The sequence below is a fragment of the Nanorana parkeri genome, unplaced genomic scaffold, assembly GCF_000935625.1.
Source record: "Nanorana parkeri isolate BGI_ZX_2015 unplaced genomic scaffold, ASM93562v1 scaffold49, whole genome shotgun sequence".
NCBI classification, from domain to species: domain Eukaryota; kingdom Metazoa; phylum Chordata; class Amphibia; order Anura; family Dicroglossidae; genus Nanorana; species Nanorana parkeri.
The window spans coordinates 2,857,194-2,882,123 of NW_017306317.1; the positions used below are offsets into that span (position 1 = coordinate 2,857,194).

Below are 24,930 nucleotides of genomic sequence, written 5' to 3' on the forward strand. Positions count from 1 at the left end.
TAGATATATATATATATACACATACACACACACATAACAAAATGTTTACTTCCCCCACCCCCACGTTTACGCACATATAATCGTAAATATGCAGAGCGCGAAAACGACAATTGCGCTACACACGTTACATATTGCCACGAACGTCGGAGTGAGAGTGTGGTGTGCAATATAGTGAAATGAAAAGTATAAAATTATACAGCAATGAATGCAGAATGGCACCGGCTATAGAGGACTACAAATCCCAGCAATAGTATATTATTCAGCCCAATGCAGAATATCAACAGCTATAGAGGAATACAAAAAATCCCAGCAATAGTACATTATAGCTGGCGGTATTCTGCATTGCACCACTGTATAATGTACTATTGCTGGGATTTGTTGTACTCCTCTATAGCTCGTGGAGATTAGTTGTTGCAGCCCTACTAAACTGATGAGCGGTAAAAGCTTTAAAAGCGTCGCCTATGGCCAATTTTGGGTAATGTAGTTTTTTGTAGGTTTTGCGCGCGTGCGCAATTTTAAGGCTTGACATGTTTGGTGTCTTTTTACCCGACGTGACCCCTGCCTTTTATATTTTACCAACAAATTGGGTAATAAATGTTTTAGAATTTAATATAGGAGAAACAGTTTTTTTAAAATTTTCTGTAATTTTTCCTTAATACTGTATATTAAACAATAAAAGTGCTGATTAGATACCACCAAAAGAAAGCTATATCTGTCCCCAAAAAAATGGTATAAAATGTATTTCAAGCAAATTTGTGAAGTCCTGCTTTAAAACATAACCCTTTACCTAACACATACATCTAAAATCACTACCAGACATATAACATTGAATGTCTCATTTTAACCATTAAACTTAGCCTTTCACACAAGCCACTGAGCTTGAGCAAAACTATAAATATATTAACCCCTTTGTGACTGACGACGTGTACGTCGCCAGCATCTGGGCTGTTTAAAACAGACTCCCGGCGGCTATTGCCGCCGGGACTCTGTTCAAACTTGTAAAGCCGACTGTCGGCTTTACAACAGAAGCGATTCTGGCGACTTACCTGTCGCCAGATCGCTTCTGTGTCCCGTAGAAGGGCCCCCCCCCACCAGACACCGCTGCCGTGCTTCCCGGGCTCCGTTGCCCCTCCTGGGGAGGAGGGCAACGAACTTCCGCTCATCGATCCCCCTCCCCGTTCTATGGGACCGGGAGCGATGCAGATTGCATCACTTCCGGTCCCTGGGCTGTCAGTTCTGGGCTCCTGCAGCCCAGCTATAAGCTATTGATATAGCTATAAGCACTTCAATAGCTTATTTCCGGTGTAAAGGTGACACTGGGGGTCTTTTGGACCCCCAGCATCACCTTAAAGAGTACCTGTCACCTGAAAAAAAATAGTTTTTTTAACTTAAAATAAATCTAATAATAATGTAAAAAAAAAATGTAAGTGTCCCCCCCCCCCGTGAGCACGCGCGTGGAAACGACGAACGCGCTGCACATGTCGGGTATCACCGCGCACGCCGGAGTGAGAGCAATAATTCTAGGGCCAGTATTTTGGGGTATCCAGTAACTTTCTGGGGTACTGCAGTTTTTCGCCGTTTCACGGACGCACGCAATTTGTAACCTGGGCATGTTGGGTATCGTTTTACTCGTTGTAACCTCATCTTTTATATTTCATTTAAAAAATTGGTATTTTGTTGTGTTTTGGGGCATTTAATTACATTTTTCACTAAATAAAAAAAAAAAAAAAAAAAAAAAAAAAAAGGAGTATCATGCCAAAATCTGCCAGTTTGAGATCTGAGCATGGAGCGCTCTTGTTCTTTGAATACCATGGCCTACTCTATTAGATCTCAGCTAACATGGATTAGTGGGTTTCAAGCTAACTTGGTACCAGAAAAGGGCAACTCACCCAAAATCAAATAGTTAAAAGGAGAACTATGAGATGAGTGCTTTTCACTCACCTCATATTTCTAGCCGACCTGTGACAATGAGACTGTCACAGGTCGGCTCAGTAGATCGGGAGGTGAGCGAACACATACCAGCGTTCGCTCACCTCTCAATCCTGTCACGGCTCTCCGCCGTGACAGGGGATGGGCTGGATTCCCCCCTCTCCGCTCCGCCAGCGCTGGCTGGCGGAACGGACGCGGGAACAGCTGGTTCTGCCTCTAGATAGGCAGAGCCAGCTGTCAGTCATGCAGCTGGGCTGATCCCGGCACAATTGTCGGGATCCGCTTCAGCTGCGGCGTCTCAGTATACTGCGAGCTACAGCTCGCGGTATACTGAGCCTAGGGTGACGGGAGGATGCTAGTTTGTGTCCTCCCGTTACCCTAAGGAGAACTATGGGGAAAAGCCTTAACCCCATAGTTCTCCTTTAATTATGATACCATCATCCTCATATGGCAACTTTAAAGCACACCAGTTAACAAAAGTAACAGGTTCATTAAATAGAAAGCACCACAAGCACTCTGTACCTATCTTGCCTGTGCTACTTCTGGCACCACAAAATTCCAGATTGTGTTTTCAATTTCTGAAAGCTTAAAACTAAAAAACAGAGCCATTTATGCTTCCATAAATAATAATAATAAATAATAAATAACTCTGCAGCGCAAATGTGTGTTTGTGCATTAAAAACTTACTTACAGTTCCACCTGTCGCCCTCTTTCTCCCTGAAAATCTCTTCCTAAAAACTAATGGTCTTCATAATGGTCATGTGACATCACAGGCCTTCTTCCTCTTCTAATCCCTTCAAAAGTAAGCAGTCCTAAAAGTTGCAGAGAACATCACCCGTGTGATAAGGGAGCATGTCTATGATGCTCTGGGCTCACAGTAAGTGGGTTAAATGATTCAACCCAGAGGGCCGGAAGTAGTAGAAGTGATGACTTTTCAGGGACAGCACTGAAGATAAGATAAGTATCACAGCTGCTTTTCTTTTTAACAATGCTGGGAAATAAAGTACATCTAATGCCAAACCTGTTATCAGGAAACCTGTTAGCAGGAAACCAGATGTCATACAGCCATTGCGGGAATGCATGCATGCAGACAGAAGTGACTACAAGGAGGCTGCAGAAGATCAAGTGGCACAAAGACTGCAAGAGATCAGCAAAAAAATGGCAATTGTTCGTGATACACAGTGCTTTATCAATAAATGCCATTCAGTAGCGGTTCAGATCTACTTTAGGTTTATTTCATCTAGTCTAAAACTCTGAATTCTTGCTGAATTAGGGCTGCGTACATGTGGCAAGGGAACTCCACTATGACAACCAGAGATTTCAGATCAAGGCGCTTGACATTTCTGCATGTCATATTAAATAAACAGACAAAACCTATATAAAACAGTAGGCTGGGAAAATATACATAGGGGCTTATGTCACTGCTGTGAATTAGAAGGATAGTATACACCACCAAGGGGTTCTGTGACCATCACCATGCATCGCTGCAGGCCAACTGTAGTAATGATAGGAAAGGATTTGCTTTTTCTTTTTTTTTTATTGTTATACCAAAAGTCACACTTGCCACTGACAAGGATGTGGAACCTGTTATTTTTTTTAATTTATTTTATTATTATTTATAAATTATTATTTTTTATTTATTGTATTTATTTTTTTAACCCCTGCACATGACTGGATATGGGAAATTACTGGTTTCCTTCAGGTTCGACTTTAGTCAAGTCAAATCATCCCCTGCTTGTGACAGAGATTGATGAACAGGCACAGGCTGTAACACACCAAGGCCTTGTTCACACCAAGTGCGTTCCAGGAGCAGAGCAGAACAGTTACTGGATCAAAACTGCATCCAATGTATTCCAAATGGTATTTTTGGCTCTAGTTCACACCGCAGCGTTCAGTTCCAGAGCATGTAAAAAAAACAGCAGCAAGCCCTATTTTGCCTGCTCTGGAACGCATGCAAACGCTCTGAAGCGCACTGAAAGCCCATTTTAAACTACCCAAAACGGCCCAGGATCCATCAAAAACGTGGCAAATAACGCAGCATAACCCACTGCACTGCGTGTGCAGAAACTCATGCAGGTCTGGTCTGCATTTGGTGTGAACAAGCCCTGACACAGACTAACAGATATTGGCAGACTTGGGTGAACAAAATAAAATTTGTTGGCAACACAAAGAAAGAAAAAAAAAAAAAAAAAGCACATTTGAACAGCCCTGCCCACTTTTAGACAAATGATAGCTTAAAAGTAATGGTGGGCACAATTTGACAGCTGTCAGACTGTGTAAACAGCATAGTCAGATGTCAGAAGGCACTGTTTATACAGATGTCATTTACAGGAAGTGCCATGGGCGTTTAATAGTGAACTATATTATAATCACCATTTAGCAGTCTTCCACTGAGGCTAAATACTATGCAGCTCCAGTAATGTACAGCAACAACATATTACTAAAATAAATAACGGAAACCACATGCAACATTAGTCTTTGTTATCTCAAGCAAGCAGCTTCAATATTACAAATAGATCAAACCAGACTTTGGACTGAGGAACACATGGTTGCACTTTCCTAGAATTTGATCAAAACATTACGATTTAAACAAGAATGAAAAAAATCTTCTACTCAAAATGTAAGAAAAATTTAATTGTGAGAAGCCCCCTATGTGATAGCAATAAAGTTAAGTTAATTTTTTATTTTATTTTTTATATTAAAGTTACCCCCCAAAAAAATGTAAAGTCAAAAATAAAAAAACAGACTTTTTTTTTGAAAGTCCCCTGCCCCCACACACAAACATGCGTTGAGTGCGCCTACGTGTGAAAATGGTGATTGCGCCCATTGAACTGATGAGCAGTAAAAGCTTTTAAAGCAACGCCTATGGCCACTTTTGGGTATGGTATTTTTTTGTTTGTGATTTTGCGGGCGCGCGCAGTCTTAAAGTTTGACATGTTTGGTATCTATTTACCTGATGTGACCCTGTCTTTTATATTTTACCAAAAATATGTGTAAGAATTAAAAACGTATTTAAAATTTTACAAAACATTATGGTGCTTTTTTCATTATACAGTCAAAAATAAAACCCCCAGTGGTGATTATATACCATCAAAAGAAAGCTCCATCTGTCCCCAAAAAATGTCAACATAAATTGCAAGGCTATAGTCCAGTCATGCTGACTGGTGAGACACCCTGACATTTTTCATGATATATTACACACACACACACCTTTTTTTAATGCGATGCGATCAAATCAACGATCAATTTTGACCACAGTTACCAAAACACTTGAAACAGCGGGATGAAAATGTTTTTTGAATGAGCCAAATTCTGACGGTGAATGTGGTTTTCGTTCGAGAAACTCCATTCATTCCAAAATCGAATGTTAAAATCAAATGAAATTTGGATCGACATTTGTCAACTGTCTGATGGCATTATCGGGTGGTAAAGAAAGATCCTTCTTAAGGTCCCCACACACCTTACGATAATCGTACGATAATCGTGGGAAATCCCACGATCGCACGATTATCGTAAGGTGTGTGGAAGCCGTGCGACCTCTACTACTGTAAGGTCGCACGACTTTAAACTTACGGACATGTTTCAAAACCCGTCGAGCATCGTACGATGTTCAGCGGGTCTGTAGCATGTTCGTAAGATAAAAGCCGGACGGGCCGGTGTGCGCAAGCGCACACTGCGTGTTCGACATTGCAGTCATCGGAAGCCCGCCCCTCAGGGGGCGTGGTTTGCGATCATCGCAAGTACGATCTGCCTATGCAAAAGTCTTGCGATGGTTGTAAGGTGTGTTCCCAGACTTACAAAAGTTTGTTCGGAAATGTACTCGTGTCAGGCCAGCTTTAATGAACTGCACAATCAGATAACTAGTTTAACCCTTTCTCTGCTAAGGCCTTTTTTGCAAACGCTATAATCCACATTTTAGACCTAAAAATTACTTAAAATCTCCAAACATTATATATTTTCCGAAAGCAAAGACCCTGTAGAATAAAATGGTTGCAAATTTGTATTTCTCAAGATATTAGCGCAACTCTTTATCAAAACCAAACATTTTGCAAAAAAATGCACTTATGTAAATTTTTGTGCCTAAAACCACATTATAAATACCCTTTTTTGTAAAACATAAAAGGTTACAACGAGTAAATAGATACCCAACATGCCCAGGTAAAAAATTGTGTGCATCCGTGAAATGGCGACGACAAAATACAACACCCCAAGTTGTCCATAAGGCGACGCTTCTTATTGCTCCCACTCTGGCACACATGGTGATACCTAACATTTTTTAAATTTTCCATTTATTTCATTATTTTTTTTAATTGCCATCACATAAGGGGGGGGTTACAAGATTTCCTATTTAAATGTGCCAAGAGACATAAGAGAATGTCTGCCTGTAGACCTCACCTCATCCAATGTCCCTTGGTTGAACCAGCTCCGTGAAGGGATCAATTGGCTGACATCAATTTTCACAGTTAATTGAAAGTGTTTTCTCCAGTGACATCCAACACCTGCAGCGCTCACCGTCTCTGCTCCATAATCACAAACATGGAAGTTGGCTCAATCCTGGCCATCGTCTACTGTTTGGAATCTGCATTGTTATTTACTCATTGATTAATATCTGCTGACATTCATTTCATTTTAAAGAAATTGCTAGTCCTCACAAATCATTTGCAGGCTAGGATTTTCTACAATGTCTAAACATCTTGAATGAATGAAATCCACTCCCAAAGTCTGCTCAGAGCTTGAAGAGGAATAGCAGACATTGCCAGAAACATCCTACAGTGAATTTGCCATGGCGGCTGTATTTCCACAGAGAATCCAGAGGACGGAAGCATTTCTTACTACAACCCTGGGTCTGATCATGCAATTACAGTAGATGGATCCTTTCACTTGGTACAAGTTTTCAGTATGTACACCTGCTTGGCTTATCTCTAAACCTATAGGACAGAAGCATAAAGATGCCCATACACTCTACAACCCTCGCAAGACTTTGTCTTGCGAGGGTTGTAAAGTACTAAAAAAAACAAAACAAAAAAAAAAACTTACAATCTGCCCATCTTGGACAGGCAGATCGTACTTGCGATCATCGCAAGCCCACCCCCGAGGGGCAGGCTTCCGATGACTGCAATGCTGAACGAGCAGTGTGCACGTGCGCACAGCGGCCTGTTCGGCAGTGATCTCTCGATCATGTTAACCCCTTCGTGACAGACGACGTACATTGTACGTCGCCAGCATCAGGGCTGTTTAAACAGACTCTGTTTAAACTTGTAAAGCCGACTGTCGGCTTTAGAACAGAAGCGATTCTGGCGACTTACCTGTACAGGCCTATAATGTAGAATATAACATGGGTGCAAAAAAAGAAAAAAGGCCTCAGTCATGAAGGGGTTAAAAACCACCAGGGGTTAAAAATCGTACGATTCACGGCTGGTTTTCCCACATGCTCGATATATAAAAGTCGTGCGACCGTACATTAGAAACGGTCGCACGCCTTCCATACGCTGCACGATTCTCGTACGATCGCTCGACATCAATGTAGAGTGGAGATTTTCAATGGCAGTCCATAGAGCAAGCAAAAGGCAAGGAATGGCTTCCACAGATTTGCCACCACACGACATCTCTGGGTTTGTAAACACATGCGTGTTGCAGTAAAGTGCTGTATGCACGACATCACAGAGATGCAGCAGAATGTGTTGTGGTGCACTGAAGTAGTGCAGCCCATTCATTTAAGGCTAGGTTTACACTAGGGCGATCCATGACCGCCCAGCAATCGTGCACGAAACCGTGCGGCCATCACGGAATCGCACACGTCCACAAATCATTTTCCAATGGCACCACAGTTGCAACAGGCAGATTGTGCGATTTTCCACCGCAATATCACATGTGCAATCGTACACGTTCATGGTTGAAAAAAATGCACGGTGCGTGTCGCAAAATATGTACCTTTTCTCAGATATTGCTGCATGGATATAACTCCACTGAAATCAATGGGGTTGCCTGGCAATCACTGTGTGCAATCGTGCACAATTGCTGATATCTAAACCTACCAGGAATGGGTAGCCTACTGAAGTTAAATTGCACTTTAAAAAAATTTTTATCGCATAATAGATTATCATGCAATGCAGTGAGATACAACGCACATGTGATGGCTAGGGGTGTGTAATGGCACCGTAGTGCACCTAGCATTACAACATGCATTGCAGCATTGTACAAAGTCTGGCATTGTAAAGGTGTGTGCGGAGGCTAAAGAATCTTCTGCATCAGACAGACTTCAGTGTTTGCTGGATGACTGGCCCCCATTGAGCAATGTGACTCAAGCTGACCACAGACTGTTCAATTTTCTTTCGTTCAGCCAATAGGTTGAATGAAAAAGACAGAACAGATTCCCCCAGCATTGCTTACAAGCGGTGACTGACGAATCACCCGCTGACCACTGTCTGAATACCAGACCAGACCCTGAAGCTCATTGGCTGCCAACTCTGTTAATTTGAAGATTTTCAGACTGGCTCCTTCAATCAGCTGATCAAGGAAAGGGTGCCCACAGCAGCACCCACTGTGCCAATTTCTGCCGGTTTATCAAGATACCACACAGTGTGTGGTCACCTTCAATGGGCCTGCCTCTATGTCACTAATGTGTTTTGTAGTGACAGAAACCAGTGGATCAAACCACATAGTACAAAAGAGGACCAGGCTTCTGACACTCCCACAAGTGATTGATGGTAAAGATTCTTCAGCAAGCAAGGAGTGCAAATGGGCGGCAGAAAAAGTATGGGTTTTAGTTTATAGTGTATTGATTTAAGAACACTTAATTAGCATTAATTAGACTCTGCAATCAGAATCTAAAGATAAAATATGGCTTTGATAATATACATATAGTATTCATTTTAAATATATAAAATCTTGATTGGTCGGGCAAGAATGTGAATCCACTTTTGCGGTGAAATTTAAGAAAACCCCTCTATATGTTGTGTGTTCCCATTCACACAGCATAACAAGAAATATATTTTTGTAATTCTTTCTTTTTTAGATGTTTTGTTGTAGCAGGCAGTGCTCTGCAGTGATCTGTCCTTCTAGTAAGACTGGAATTTTGAGGATTGGGTTTCTCTCATTAACATACAATGCAGATGCCCAGCATTTAATCCTTTACCACTTGGTTAAGGTTTTTTAACCCTAACATTTCAAAGAATGAGAGAGGTGAGTGACACTACATTTTGATGCCACAAGCCCCCAGTGAGATGTTTTAGATAATTTAGATGCAGAGCTACAATAAATGAAATCATCCACTTTCACTGCTTTAGGCATTACAGTTTTTGTTCACCGCTGTGGTACAAGGAGGATCTTTAATTCATACCCAAACTATCCTGTTAAATGATGTGTGCTAAATGCTTATGGATAACTAGTACTCATACGTATAATAAGGGTACGCTTTTCCAGAACTAATGAAGCTGTTTAAATAAATAATTTCTATAGTGCTGACAATGGTGTGCTTTTACATACTGCACATTTACATCAGTGCCTGTCCAAGAAGCCTACAATCGAAGGTCCCCATGTCACCTGACTCCTCACCCCTTCCCCAAGTGGCTCCGTCGGCTAACGAAGGGAAAGGGGGGGGGCGATTTCAATTAAATCGGACACAAAGATTTTAATCAGTAACAGCCCTACTAATTAGACCTCCTAGTCTTGGGACTACAGACATTTTAGTCCCCATGCTGTGGAGAATAGGATGGAGGTGGGTGGGGTAGACATGCAGTCCACAAAAATGTTGCATGTTGGTAGCCCAATACAGGACTTGGAAGCGGAGTACATTTCAAGCAAATCAACAAGGATTTTTCTGCACTTGCAGGGTTTTTAACCCCTTAAGGACCAATGACCGAATTATGCCGTCATGGTTGTCCGTGCCCTAAGGACCCATGAAGGAATAATTTAGTAATAGGTCCTTAAGGGTTTAAGCTTCCCTCATGCACTATAGGAGACCTTATATATGTATATGTCGCATCAAATGAAAGCCTTTTTGTCCTTATATAATATGTGTTGGTGCAAAAAATAAGATGGAAATGGCGGTTGGACACACACAGCAAAAATTGCTTTTGTCCTTAACTTAAAGGCAAGCACCTGAAGCTTGGTCCTTAATGGGTTACAAAGTGAGAAAAACATGGGGAAATCTGCATGTGCTGCCAAGATGTTTTCATACTTCTTTGTTTTGCCTTGACATACACCTTTAGATCTAGAGAAAAGGATCAAAGCATACATAATTGGGAATACAAACGTTTGCACAGTAGAAGTTAGTTATGCACTTGTTCACAGAATGAGAGCCAAATTCAATATTTTCTGTGTTGTAAATCACCATTACATCTATACTGTATATCTGCAAGAACTAGATGTATCTTGCAAACATTCATAGCAGGAAGTCCAGATCAAGCCACAAACCGTCAACGGCCATCAAGAGATAAGGGTGCATAAACTATTATGATTCTTGTGACATGTACAACCAGAGAGACAAGTTATCTTTTCTGTGATCAGAATCATAAATAATCTCACTTGCAGCATGCAGGTCTGCTGATAAATGTTCAAATGTAACAGTATTAATCATTAGTATATATAATCAACTTGCCGATGAAACGTAAACATTCTAAATAATTAGTGGGAAAACTTTTGTTTATTAAACTTTGATGTACAGAAATGTTGCTCATATACTCTGTGTAGTTCATTAGTACAATCAGGATGTTTCAGCTGAAAACTTCAACAAAACCTCTGATCAGTATTGTAGGCATGTTTAACAAGGATCTTGTTAATATACAACCGACAGTACTTAAAAAAGGAGAACTTTGAGGTGAGCGAAAATCACTCATCCCCATAGTTTGAGCCGATGTGCGACAATGAAACTGTCACACGTCATCTTAACATCGATCGGGAAGTGAGCGATCACATACCGTCACGCGCTCACTTCTCGATCATCTCCCTGCAGAGAGCGGTGACCGTCAGTCACCGCTCCCTGCAGGGATTCCCCCCCTCCCCGCACCGATCCTCCAGCACCTGGAGGAACGGACCGAGGAGGGGCAGGTACAGCTGGCTCTGCCTCTAGGTAGGCAGAGCCAGCTGTCATTCACGCAGCTGGGTGGATCTCCACAGCATTGTCAGATCTGTCCCGGCTGCGGTGGACGGTACCGCAGCCGGTAATCTACGAACGTTCATTCGAGTGGAGCGGCCCGGCATAAACCCTGCCTGGTCGCTACCAATGAGAGACAGGACATGTTTATTAATGCTTTTTGCCAGAATTTTGGCCAAGATCTTTGCCTCCACATTAATTAAGGAAATGGGTCGATATGAATCACATTTGGTCGGATCTTTACCTGGTTTCGGAATCAGAACCATAAGGGCTTCTCTCATTGACGGGGGGAGTATACCCAAATCAAATGCCTCATTATAAGCAGGTATTAGGTGAGGGCCCAATTCCTCCCGATATGAGGCATACCATTCCACTGGGAACCCATCAAGGCCTGGGGTTTTCCTGGCAGGGAACTGGGTTATTGCCAACTCAATCTCATCAGTAGTGAGCGGTTGGTCCAATTCCCCGCTAGTCTGGGCAGACAGGTGTGGTAGTGAGATTTGAGACAGATAGTCCTCCAGCTCCATGGCAGTATATTGAGCCCTGGAGGAATATAGGTCTCTGTAGAAGGACAAGAACTCGTCCATTATGTCATGGGAAGTAGTGAAGCTTGAGGAGCTTTACCAACACTTGCAACAGATTCAGGTAGTTCTTAATGGCACCACTTTAAGAACCTGTCTCTATGGCTGCCACAGATTCAAAAAGAATTACCGCCAGTTTACAGGTCAGAAAACTGGCAGTAATGAAGACCAAACCTGAGCGGCGTGCAGGGAGATTCCAGTGTTATGGCCTGGTTCACACCTAAGAGTTTTTGAGCAGTTGGAAAAGTGCTTTTAAATGCCCAACACAAGCAATCCCATGATTTTTAATCACCCCGGTTCACACCCGAGCAGAAAAACGCCAGTAGAAAAACACCAAACGGGCCAAAAAGGTATATGAGCTTCTTTTTTGCCCTAAAGACTTAAATGGAAATGTCCAAAAAGCATGTTGCATATTTTTGTGAGCGTTTTTGCATGTTTAAACCCGCGTTCTTCCAATCTGGTAGAAACAGTTGTGCCAATATCATGTGACATACAAAAATTGCAACTGCCACCATGTTATTCTCCAGAATCTCTACTTCCAGAAAATATATAATTCTGGAAGGGGGGAGGGGTTAAAGTATTTCTAAAGTCACAGCATATCCTATCCTGTTGTGTTGGCAAACACCTTTTATGTAGCGTGTACTGCCTTCCATCTGCCCATCAATCCCAATTCTATCCAATACTAAAAGCAGTTAAACTCTAAATTCCTTCTTCTAGACCAAGTACCAATGTCGCAGTTTTTTTAAAACAATACAGAACAATGATTTTTAGGACAGTGGTGGAGCGCCAGGGCTCGAGCATAGCTGCAACCCTGTTAGTTCTGTCACTGACTCCAAGCTGTAGAGGTGCTACAAATCCCAGCAATACATTATACAGCAATACAGAATGGCACCAGCTATAAAAGACTACATATCTAAGCAGTACTTTATAGGTGGTGGTATTCCGCATTGCTGTAAATTGTATTGCTGGTATTTGTAGTCCTCTATAGCCAGTGCCATTCTGCCTTGCTGTATAATGTATTGCTGGGATTTGTAGTCCTCTATAGGTGGTGGTATTCTGCATTGCTATATAGAGGACTACAAATCCCAGCAATACATTATACAGCAATACAGCATAAAGCACAAGACAGAAACAGCAGGCAAGATGTCTAAAGTAGCTGTGGAGTTCAGGTGCAGTTTTGCTGCCCAATACCTGTACATTAAGGTGTTTCATTTTTCCAAAGATGTGGTTTTCATATGACTTTGCTTACGCCCCGAGTCTCAGTGATGTAAAATATATATATGCCAAATTTCAAGAAGATTGGATAATATTTAGGTGTTGCACACATTGATCACTTTGATCACAGTTATTACAACGCTGACTCCTGTACCTAGGAGGTTGGTCTAAAAACGACTTCAGTTTCAGAATCCCATGGGCACTGCATCAAGCAAGGTGGATGGCAAAGGCAATATATGCCCTTAAAATTGTCCTCTTCCCTAAACAGTTGAATATTCCTCAACGACAATTGGAAGGAATGAAACGGGTTGCACATTTTGTCAGCCTCATATATGTTCGCTTTTGGCATGAGGCAATTGTAAGTCGATGGGCTCCAAAGAATGATTTGGATATGCTACAGCTTCTGAGCACTTACCCAGATGCAGATGTGCTCTCACAGTTGCTAAGAGACACCTTTGGTATCTGTCAGAAACAAACGTAGGATTGGCTTTTTTGGACGAACGTATTACTCAGGCTGTTAAGGAAAATATAACTAAAAATTTAGAAACCAAACCTGCAAAGAAAAAGGAAGTGAAACGATTAGAGGGTAAAAACATGGTTTTTGAAGGAAAAGACCTGAGCCATTTAGTTCCTAATAAAACAAAGACGTTCTTTGAATTGTTTGGGATCCACGACGTGACCGAGTACTGCAATGATTCTCTAAGAAGCCATGTGAACGCTCTTAAGGTTGTTAATTAGAGCTGCAACAGTTAATCGATTTTAGTCGATTAAAATCGACGATTGAAAACGTTGGCATAATGATACCGCAGAAAGAGGAATTGCTCCGATAAAAAAAAACCGTATAACGAATCGGTCAGGGATGAACAACAAAAACAATTCTTGTTGAGGGTAGTCGAGCATCACAGAAAAGTCGTCACCAAGCGAACAAAACAAGGGATTGCATCGTTCAAAGTTGATTAATATAAAACACATGTTTTGCCTATCATATTACCTATTAATCTTAGTAGTATTTTAAGTTTGTGATTTCTAGTTTTCCCAGTAAAAGTAATACCATTGAAAAAAATCGTATTTGTTGCCTACTTTTACAAAACAGATCAAAGTGTGCAACCTCTAAATATTATCCAATCTTCTTGAAATTTGGCATACATATCTTTTACATCACTGAGACTTGGGGCGTAAGCAAAGTCTGCAAAAATTTTACAGTTTATTTTTTGCCTTAGAAAATGAAACACCTTACTGTACATACTCTGCGCTGCCACTGTTCTCTGGGGTGCCAGCCTTATGTCTCGGGCGGAGGGTGTCAGGAGGGGTAGATGTGTGGGCCAGAGGAAGCGCTGTAAACAGGCCCTGCGTGGTTCTTGAGAAGGCTGTAACGAGTTCCGCAGCAAGCACGGGACCTAAGGTAGCCACTTCAATTTGAATAATTAAAGCGCCAGTATGAGTACTTGTGCAAATGTTGAGTATGGGCACCAATATGCATACTGGTATAGGTATCAATGCATCACTACTTTTAAAACTTTTTTTTTTTCTGTTAAAAGTCCCTTCACTTGCTAGGTTTATATTCAAAAATAGTTCTCTAACTTTGAACCTTTCCTGGCAGCAGCCCATTAAACCTGGGCCTTGTCATTTTCACTCCTGGGTAATGTAGCCTTGCTGAAGGTTTAAAATCAACTTGCATGCCAACAACTTCAACTAGATTTAGCAACATCAGCTATAGTTTATGCAAAGTCCACCACAGTATGTACTTTCTGGCACTTCAATTCAATTCTCCTGCTCAAGAATTACCACTATATTTCAAGGACGAAAAAAAAAAAAAACAAGCCCCACAACAGTAACCCATAACGCATCAGCAACAAACAGTATCAGAGCATGGTAAAAAAAATATAATATATAAATATCTATAGATATATATCTAGGATGTAAAGGTTAATACTTTAGATGACTAACATTCTATGTCAAGTACAGCAGCAAATGTAACTGTTTCCGTAAGTGCATACTGCCTTTAGATTGGAAGCCCTCAGGGGCAGGGCCCTCCTTACCATCTTGTCTTGAATTGTAATTTCTTCCTTATATTGTAAATCGCTGCGCACACTGTCACCAGGACAGGAAGTGATGGGAAATCCAAAGTTTTGCAATGGTCACCAGATCAGGAAAAAAAAAATAAGGGGACATCTTCCCATGTGGACATGAAACCTAAACAGGGGCTCTTACTGTGCCCCAATTTTTAGAAAGTTTTAATGCTAGATATATTTTAAAGCGGAACTGCAGCCAAAAAAAAGATAAAAATTAGTAACCCATTAAAAGATCAAATAAAGCCCGCTTTAGCTGCAATAGTAACTTTCACCCACAGTACTATTTGTCTGCCACTAGATGTCCTTAGTCTGTGGGCCATCATCATTCAACCCACTTTCTCTGAGCCCAGATCGTCCTGGACCCACCCCAGCCTGTTACTGGTCAAGAAAGGAGAAGCAGCATGGTGATGAGCTCATCTCTCTGCTACTCGACCTTCTCCTCCCATCAGCATGCTTCTTGACCGCACTTGAACTGAACTTGACTCCCTTCCAGTCCCACTGCAGCTCTGCTGTACAAACACTGCAAAAGGCTGATGCCAGGTCAAATTCAGGTACTTACACTGCTTGCAATTATAAAAACACATTACTGATGTATTTGTGATTACAGAGCCACATTCATTTGTGTCTTTGCCTAGAGTTCAGCCTCTTTTCTTTCCCTGCCCAACCAATTTTTCCATATACAGGTGAACATGCACATATCTGGCTTGATTCTTTTTCTCTTACATAATTTTCTGAAAGTCGAGAACCTGTACAATAAAAATATGTTTTATATTACTGGATATTTGTGCAAATGTTTATCAAATCTTTTCAGTAAAAACAAAATAAATAATTTTAGAGCACACAAACAAACACAAAACCTCCAACTTTAGTCAAATTTAAAAAAGATGAGGTTGTGTTGGGCAAATAAATAGTAAATATGTCAAAGATAAAAACTGCATGTAGCTGCAAATGGCAAAAAGCTACAAATACCCAAAACATAGGTGGAGCCATTTACAGCTCATCAATTAAGCCAAAAAAATGCGTGCTTTGGTGCGCGTTCATGAAACGTGTCAAAAGCGCTAAGCGAGCTTGCTGTGTCGATACCAGTTTCAGGCACCCCCAATGGGGTCGGGAAGAAGTGGGTTTTTCCCGAGGAAAAAAACGTGGAGCGCATATTACAGATTTTGGCTACGCGCACTACTTTTCCACATTTGTTGCGGGTTCAAAGAACCCACTGAAATCAATGTAATGCACAAAACAAACGCTCGCACACTCGACGTGTGTTCCCACCATGCTCAGGTGTGAATGGGGTTTAGAGTTAAAGGCCAGTTGAGGTGTCAGGGAAATGTAGCTATTTGAATTGAGGCTGAATACAAACTATGAGGTTTTCATGTTATACACAGTGGCGTCACCAGGGGGTGCACACCAGGTGACACCAAAATGACCGACACCTTGGTCTTCCAAATTCAGCATTTTGGCCATTTTGAATGGCCAGCAACAGAGGACGTAACTCCTGTGCATGTGCAAGGTACCCCGTGCAGAGATTGTACACTCATCTGCACATTCACAGCTCAGTGAACATTATAAAGAAGTTTGCTGACAGGTAAGAAGCATTTACTGTAATAAAAGCCTTCCTGTTAGCATTTTTTTCTAACTAAACTGCTCCACCACCACTTCCGGGTTGCCAGGCATCTTCTTCTGCCATTGGGTGCACACTGCAAACAGGAGTTACATCCTCCCTGGTATCAGGCCCATTCATGGTATCTAAATCTCGCCATACACTATACAATCTGATTGTACAATCTCCTTTAGACCTACCATCAACTATGTAGTAGAAGGGCCTGCTTGATTGGATACAAATTGATTGGATAGATTAGGTAGGTCCTCATATTAGAAAGATTTGGTAAATCTAAAGTTGATTGTACAGTAAGATTGTAATGTGTGTGGTGGCCCCTAAGGTGCCCATACACTGGCCGCATTTCAGCCGGTTTTTAATATACCGGACGAAATACGCAAAGTGTATGGAGCTGTCGGCTCCCCTTCAGCCGGCATTCCTCGATCAGCTGATCAAAGGAGCCGGCTGCAAAATCTTCGTACGACCAGAGCCTGCAGCCAATGAGCTGCCCACTCTGATCGGGTATTCTGACAGCTGTCAGAATATATTGCAAACAGCGGAGATACCTCGATCAGCAGGCTGTTTGTGTTGATGGAGGAATCGCATCAATTTCTTTCTTTCAGCCCGTGGGTTGAACGAAATAAAATGTATAGGTTATTGGCCAGCCTTAGTGATGAGGTGAATGAGCCGAAAGTGCACATTGTATGGCACATGCACTGTACAGTGTACACAGGAAATTTTAAAAAATTGCTAGGAGAAAGAGGGAACTGTTTTTTGAGAGAAAACTGCTTCTGCCAGAAATCTCTACCACTGAGCAATTTATTTTTATTACTTTACTTCCACTTTAAGGGCTCGGTCACACCAGTCTGCATGCTAAAAAGTACCATTTTAGTGTGCGGGTTGGTGTCCATTGTGCACAGCCGGTTTGCCCTCACAAATCATAGTGCCTTCCATGTGCTTTACATAGCCAGGTTGCTTTTATCTTATGGAGACAGAGGTTCTAAACCTTCCTCATTCTTAAAGGGTAATCCAGCTTCTCACCAAAATGTTAGAATATAAAATTACTCACACTTCTCATTGGTCAGGTGACCAATGAGTGATTGCCGTTTGCAAAAACAATTCAAAATGCTCTGTGCAGGGGTGGATTTGTGTGTATGACGTATGGACAGTACACCAGCGATGACAGGGGAGACGTTTTGGGAATGGCGCTTTGTACAGAGGTATAGCCAACAGGGGAGGGGGGCAGAGGGTGCAGATTAGTGGGGTCATTTCATTTTCTCACTTTTGGTAAGAAAATTAATTTGATGGGAGTTCTACTTCTTATTTCCAATTCCTTCAACATGCTTGCTGTTACTGAAACCTGGCTTCAGGAATCCGAATCTGCCTTCCCTGCTGCCCCCTCCCATGGTGGCGTCCACTGGACGCACTCACCCAGACCCAGTGGATGGAAAGGAGGTGTAGTGGGAATCCTTCTATCCCCACAGTGCACCTTCCAAGTTATACCTTCACCTCCCTCTCTACCCCTGTCCTCTTTTGAACCCCACTGTATTCGCCTATTCTCTTCAATATCGCTGAGGAATGTTGTTATATATTGGCCACTTGGACCAGTACCTCACTTTCTTAATTAGTTCTCATCCTGGCTACCCTACTTTATCTCCTCAGAAATACCCACTCTCATTGTTGGTGACTAACATTGCTACTAACATTAATACCCCGGCTTCCACTCAATTTCTCAACCTAACCTCTTCTTTTGATCTAACACAATGGGCACACACTTCCATTCACTCTGATGGCAAAATACTAGATCTTGTGTTCTCTCACCTATACACGCCTTGCAACCTCTCCCAACATCCCTTTTTTCCTCTCTCAGACCACAACCTTGCCAGTTTCACCCTGTCCACAAGTCTGAATCCCCCTACACGGCACACTGTCACCCGAAGAAACCTTTGCCACGTCAACCTATCTCTACTCTGCTACTGACTACCTCTATGACCAAATCTGACCCCTGTCCTGCCCTGACCTGGCTATTTCTGTCTTCAACAGCTCGCTCCCATCCTCACACTGGCTCCCCTCACTACATGCAGACTTGGGTCACATCCACTACAACCATAGCAAACAGAAGAAACCAGACATCTTAAAAAAACATAGCTGCACTCTTGATTGACTGCTACCCTCCTAAAATATAATTCCCCCCCTCTGTGCTGCCAAAACAGACTTATTTTGTCACTCTCTCATTAACACACACTCATCCAGTGTTCGCCAACTCTTTTCTATTTTTAACTCTCTACTATGTCCCCCACCAACTCCACCCACTAACTCATTCACTGCCCAGGACATTGCCATTCATTTCAAAAACAAAAATAGATCATATCTCTACTGTCCAGTGACCTTTCCCTATTAAAGTACAAGACCCACCATCACACTTGTTACTTTCCTCTTTTGACCCCGTCACCACAGAGGAGGTTACAAAGCTTTTCTCCGACACCAACCTCACCATTTACCCCCTGGACCCTCTTCCCTCACTACTCAACCCACAAAACTACTCATCCACTCCCTTGTTATTTCCCGTCTTGACTATTGCAACTCTCTCCTCATTGACCTACCTCTACACAGGCTATCCCCCCTTCAGTCTATCATGAATGCAGCTGCTAGACTCATCCACCTAACCAACCGCTCAGTGTCTGCAACACCCCTCTGCCAATCCCTGCACTGGTTTCCAACCATCCAAAGGATACAATTCTAAAATATTAACAACCACTTACAAAGCCATCCACAACTCTGCCCCTGGCTATTTCTCAAACCTTGTCTCAAAGTATCACCCTAACCGTCTCCTCCGCTCTTCCAAAGACCTCCTGCTTTCCAGCTCCCTCATCAACTCCTCCCATGCTCGCCTCAAGGACTTCTCTAGAGTCTCTCCCATCCTCTGGTACTCCTTACCCCAACCTGTCAATCCTAAAGACTCATCTCTTCAGGAAAGCCTATCCCATCTCAAACTAACCACTGAACCATCACATTCTCAAACAACTCATCCCCACACAGCAACCCTCACGAGCAGGGCCCTCCTTCCCATCTTGTCTTGAATTGTAATGTCCTCCTTATATTGTAAAACGGTGCACAAACTGTTGGCGCTATATAAATCCTGTATAACAACAACAAGCCAAGGTAATATTTGCACTACGTCCCCTTGTCATAATCCAGTGCTGCTCTCAGTGTCTTCTTTCACTGCTCCCCTTCTTCGAGCTCAGGCTGTCAATGTCATAGCTCCTGGGAGTGTGTCATCATGTAGCCTCGTCAAATAGTAAGTGAAGAATGTGACCCTATACAAATGACAGCATGCCATTTACATTTCAGACAACATTGTCATGCTCAGGGAAGGTGCAGAGCAGGCACACACTTTTTTGTGCAATCACTAGCATTTAAAAATAAAAAAAATCTTTCATCCACCAAGAAGCTTTTAACCATCTCCTGTCCATGGCCGCCCAGCACCCACACAAGTGGGGAAACTTTCAGTAATGTAGACTTTAGAGATGCCCGATCGCTTGTAGCAGCTGCGGGTGTGCGGGGAAGCTAAGTAAAAGTGACAAAAAAAAAAAGTAAAATAAAAACTAAATGTTTAAGTCCCCCCACATACACACGCAAACATGCGTCAGGTGCACCAACATGCGAAAACAACGTTTTCCGCCTATTGTGCCATACACGTTACATATCGCCGCGCACATCGGAATGACAGCAATAATTTTAGGGCCATTAATTACTGTTAACACTAAACTGATGAGCGGTAAAAGCGTTTAACGTGTCATCTATGGCCAATTTTGGGTGTGGTCGCAATTTTAACCACTTGAAGACCAGGTGTTTACAGATAGAGCTTTCTTTTGGTGCATTTATTCACCACTGGGGGTTTATTTTTTACTATATTAAGTGAAAATTTTGGAAATTTTCTTTTTTTTTTAAACTTTACGTTAAAATACATTTATTCTTACCCATTTTTTTAGCAAAATATAAGACGGGGTCACGTCGGGTAAATAGACACCAAATACGTCAAGCTTTAAAATTGCACGCACCCGCAAAATCGCAAAAGACTACCATACCCAAAATTGACCATAGGCGATGCTTTAAAAGCTTTTACCGCTCATCAGTTTAGTGTTACCAGTGATTAATGGCCCTAGAATGATTGCTCTCACTTCAATGTTCGCGGCGATATGGAACATGTACAACGTAATGGGTGCAGTTGTCATTTTCGCACGTATGCACACCCGGCGCATGTTTGCATGCGTGTATGCGTGTGACTAATTTTTGTTCCTATTTTTTTTTACTTAAGTTTATTGTCATCACATAGGGGGCTAAGAAACCCCCCTATGTGATAGCAAAAATATGTTACAGGTGCTCTTTATGGCGACATCAGGGGTCTCCAAGATCCCTAATGTCACTTAGGGACCCCCAAGGAAGCTGATGAAGCAGAGATCTGCTTCATCAGCGTCTGAAGCTGGAAAGTGACACAAGAATGCGGAAGTGATGTAATATATATCACTTCCGCATTCTGACACCGGAGAGGGGATGGAGGGAAAATCGTATACCAATCTCCCTTTGATCCCGTCAGAGAGCCACCATGCTGGTCCCAGGCCTACTCTATAGTTGGCGGATCGCTTTTATGGAAACAGGCATCACTGCCCGTTTTTCAATTTTGGCTGTTTCCCGCTCACGCGTGTGAGTGGGCGGGGCTAACAAGACGTCTTTTGATACCCCGTTACATCCAGGAAGCTCCCGGCCAGTCATTTTGCAACAACGGCCGGCCGGGAGGCGGTTAAAGCTTGACATGTTTGGTGTCTATTTACCCGACGTGACCCCGTGTTTTATATTTTACCAAAAAATTGGGGTGATCATAACATTTCATAGGGAAAACAGGTTTCTTTTCAACATTTAGGGTACTTTTTTTGTTATATAGTAAAAAATAAAAACCCCAGTAGTGATTAAATACGACCAAAAGAAAGCTCTATCTTTCCCTAAAAAAAAAATGGTATAAAATTCATTTCAGTACAGCGTTGCATGATGGAATAAACGTCAGTCAAAGTAGTGCAGTGCTGAATACTGAAAAATGGCCTGGCCAGGAAGGGGGTTTAACACCCTGGACTTCAAGTGGTTAAATACCTTTTTACACCATTTTCTACAGTCTTTTCCACAGGTACCAGGGCTCTGGGTGGTCAGCAGCACATCAATTCAGGTGACGTTACAGTAGACTCACAAGTTCTTTGGAATATCTGCCAGAGCCACTGCCATTCCAGCATAAAGCATGCCAACAGGACCTTGCAGACACACTAGGGGGAATTTACCAAAACTGGAACAGACAAAAAAACTGGAGCAGTTGTGCATGGCAACCAATCAGCTTCTCTCTTCAGTTTGTTCAGTTAAGATTTGAAAATGAAAGAGAGAAGCTGATTGGTTGCCATGCACAGCTGCTACAGTTTTGAAGAAATTCCCCTCACCGTGTGTTGGCATGACCTGCTGTCAATAAATAGCAGAACTGCTCTGAAGAGGAAAACAACGCTACCGCTGCAATATGAGAATTCGATTACCGTTGTCACCTTATTACAACTACAGAAACTGGCAGGATCAAGAGGTCAATACTACACCTATACTACTAACAAGAGTAAAAAGTGTTCTGGGCCCATTTACATTTGTGTGGTGCATGAACGCCTGCGAAACAACGCATTACATTAAGGCAGCCCATTGAAAATAAAGTGCTACCAACACAACAAAATGCCCCCAAAATTGGACTGGTTACAAAACTGGTGTGTTCCAACGCATGTGCGTTGTGGTGCCATTAAAAATAAATGGTGATGTAATGCAAGTAACTTGCGTTCCTGCAACTCATACTAGTAATTGGGCCCTCAATGAAAGGGACAAATACATGACTAGCCAAAACATAAAAATGTTCTCTCCGGGCTCTATATCATCTTTATGGAGTAAATCAAAATCAGCAAACGCTTTTCCACAAAAGCGCAAACGCAGAGATGTTTGCTGAAGCCTATTGCATGCACCCAGTCACCCCTATTGGCTGAAATTGATCCCCATTGACCTGTAGTTTCACAGGAGAGATAAAAAATCAATGTCAGCTTCTCGGGCTACAGGGCGCTGATGCCAAGCTAAAGAGAACATGTCATCGCTGACTGGTCACCTCCTGGGCAGCGCACTGTGGCCTCTGCATCTGAATTTTTACTGGAAAATAATAATAGAGAGCCATGAGGGAACATGGATGTTGAATTCGTATTGCCCGACGCCCGGGACATGTAGTTTCGGGTGCCGGGCAAGTAGTTTTTTCACTGTTTTAGCCCTGCTACGGACAAGTAGCAGGGCTGGTTTGACTTTTAAAAATAAATAATAGTTAAAAATGTAACTAAATAAAAATAATAAAACAAATGAAAAAATTAAATAAAGAAAAAATGAAATAAAAAATGAAAACCAGTCCCACTGCCACATCTGCATGTGAATAAACTGCGATTGTGCGCTACCGCTCGGAAAACACCGCATCGGCGGTAATCCCACACGATCACGGTTGAAAACATCGATCAACCGAAAACACGGTTGATCCCACAGGATCACGGTTGAAAACACTGCGCGGTGCACGTCGTGAAAATAGGTACATGCAATTCAGCGATTGCCACCCAGATGTAACCCCTACACAGAATACAAATTCTATAGTGAGAGTTGTTTATATTACTTCCTATTTTGAGGTTCCACGCAATATAAACATAAGGAGTGCTGTTTATTTTTGGAGTTACACACACTTTCCTACACAGAATATAAATACTATAGTGAGAATTGTTTATAGTACATCTTATTTGTGGGGTCTTACACACACACACACACACACACACACACACACAGAAAATATAACGTGTGCTGTTTACTTGTGGGGTCTCACACACAGAATATAAATATAAGGGGTGCCGTTTACTCGTGGGGACTCACACACACAATATAAATAGAAGGGGTGCTGTTTTGGGGGTCAAACACACAGTCAGCCCTCCAGCAGAGCCATCCTCCTCCGGCACTAGGACCTGACAGACACCCTGTGAGGAGTCTGCCATCAAACAATGGAAAAGTGTGTGCGGGCACCTCAGGGGGTACAGGCCGTTCACCCCCCCTTCAGGGGGGTACAGGCCGGTCACCTCCTTCTCCTCAGAGGCCACAAGCCGGCCCCCCGTCCTCTCCTCAGGCCCTGCTTAGTGTAGGTACACGTCTGTGCAGTGTGAGTCCTCCCAGCAAGTTGCTGCACAAAGTTTTCCTCCCTCCCTGTCCTGTGCAGAAAACGTGGCGGTCTCCCCCCTTCCCTCCCCCTACCTGTACTGAGATTGTCATTAATCTTCAGCGGGACCCTCAGGATGTAGACCAGGAAGAGCATGAAGAAGAACCACACCGTCCACAAGTACGTCCACGACCACACCATACACGACTTGAGCTGCTCCAGGAAGCCAGCTTCAGCCATATTTCATGGGAGAGCCTGAGCTGCTCTCTGCTGCCCCAAGCACTGTGTGTGTGTGCAGCCTGGGAGGACTGCCACATTGTAGCCAATCCTATAAGAAAGGTGCCTTCCCTCCCCCCTCACAAGCCAAGACATGGCCAACTGACAGGACTGCATCTAAAACACACTTGTTATTCCAGAAAAGTCTGCCGGCTGCCTGGCTTACTCATAGTCACTGTCATTGCCACACAGGGAATTCACACGCAGTCCTGTAGACTCTTATTAGAAGTCTGGCTCCATCCCTGCAAAACATGAGGTGTATGTGAATGTGTTACAGAACTGCCTTGTGGTGGGGTCACCCCTGCACTGCAAGAGTTTACTACTCAGTTTGGTCTAGGGCAGGGATGGCAAACCTTTCTGAGCCCAATCACTAAACCAATTTATGTGTCTCAAAGTGCCAACCCTTCACCCGAATACTGATGATTTCTTTTAGAAAAACACTTCATACAACTGTCTGAACTAATTATGTGCTTAAATACAATGCAAGAGGTTGTAACTACACTACACAGTGAAATGTACCTTTGTACTGTACTATTGAGTGAAGTGTTAAATTGCAGTGTGCTACTAAGGTGCATATCACACAGCAGACTGGAAGGAACAGTCTCTCTATAGCTTGGAGTCATTGGTGGAGCATCAGGGCCCAGTTGCAGCTGTTCTACCACTGACTTCAATCTGTAGAGGGACTAATCTCAGCAATATATTATACAGCAATGTAGAATACCACCAACTATAGAGGACTACATATTCCAGCAATACATTCTACAACAATGCAGAATACCACAAACTATAGAGGACTACAAATCCCAGCAATACAATATACAGCAATGCAGAATACCGCCAACTATAGAGGACTACATATCCCAGAAATACATTCTACAGCAATGCAGAATACCACAAACTATAGAAGACTATACGTCCCAACAATA

The 24,930-nt window shown here is 42.5% G+C and overlaps 1 protein-coding gene across 3 annotated transcripts in view; it reads right to left on the bottom strand.

Annotated features, from left to right (window-relative positions):
* Window positions 1–24,025, bottom strand: part of ST7 (suppression of tumorigenicity 7) — a 99,624-nt gene extending 75,599 nt beyond the window's left edge. For all 3 annotated transcript variants that reach the window (XM_018574092.1, XM_018574101.1, XM_018574085.1), the window contains exon 1: window positions 23,824–24,025. In XM_018574092.1, the coding sequence (XP_018429594.1) occupies window positions 23,824–23,968 (145 nt within the window). In that variant the 5' untranslated portion in view covers window positions 23,969–24,025. The remainder of the gene's footprint in view (window positions 1–23,823) is intronic.
* Window positions 24,026–24,930: the final 905 nt, after the last annotated feature.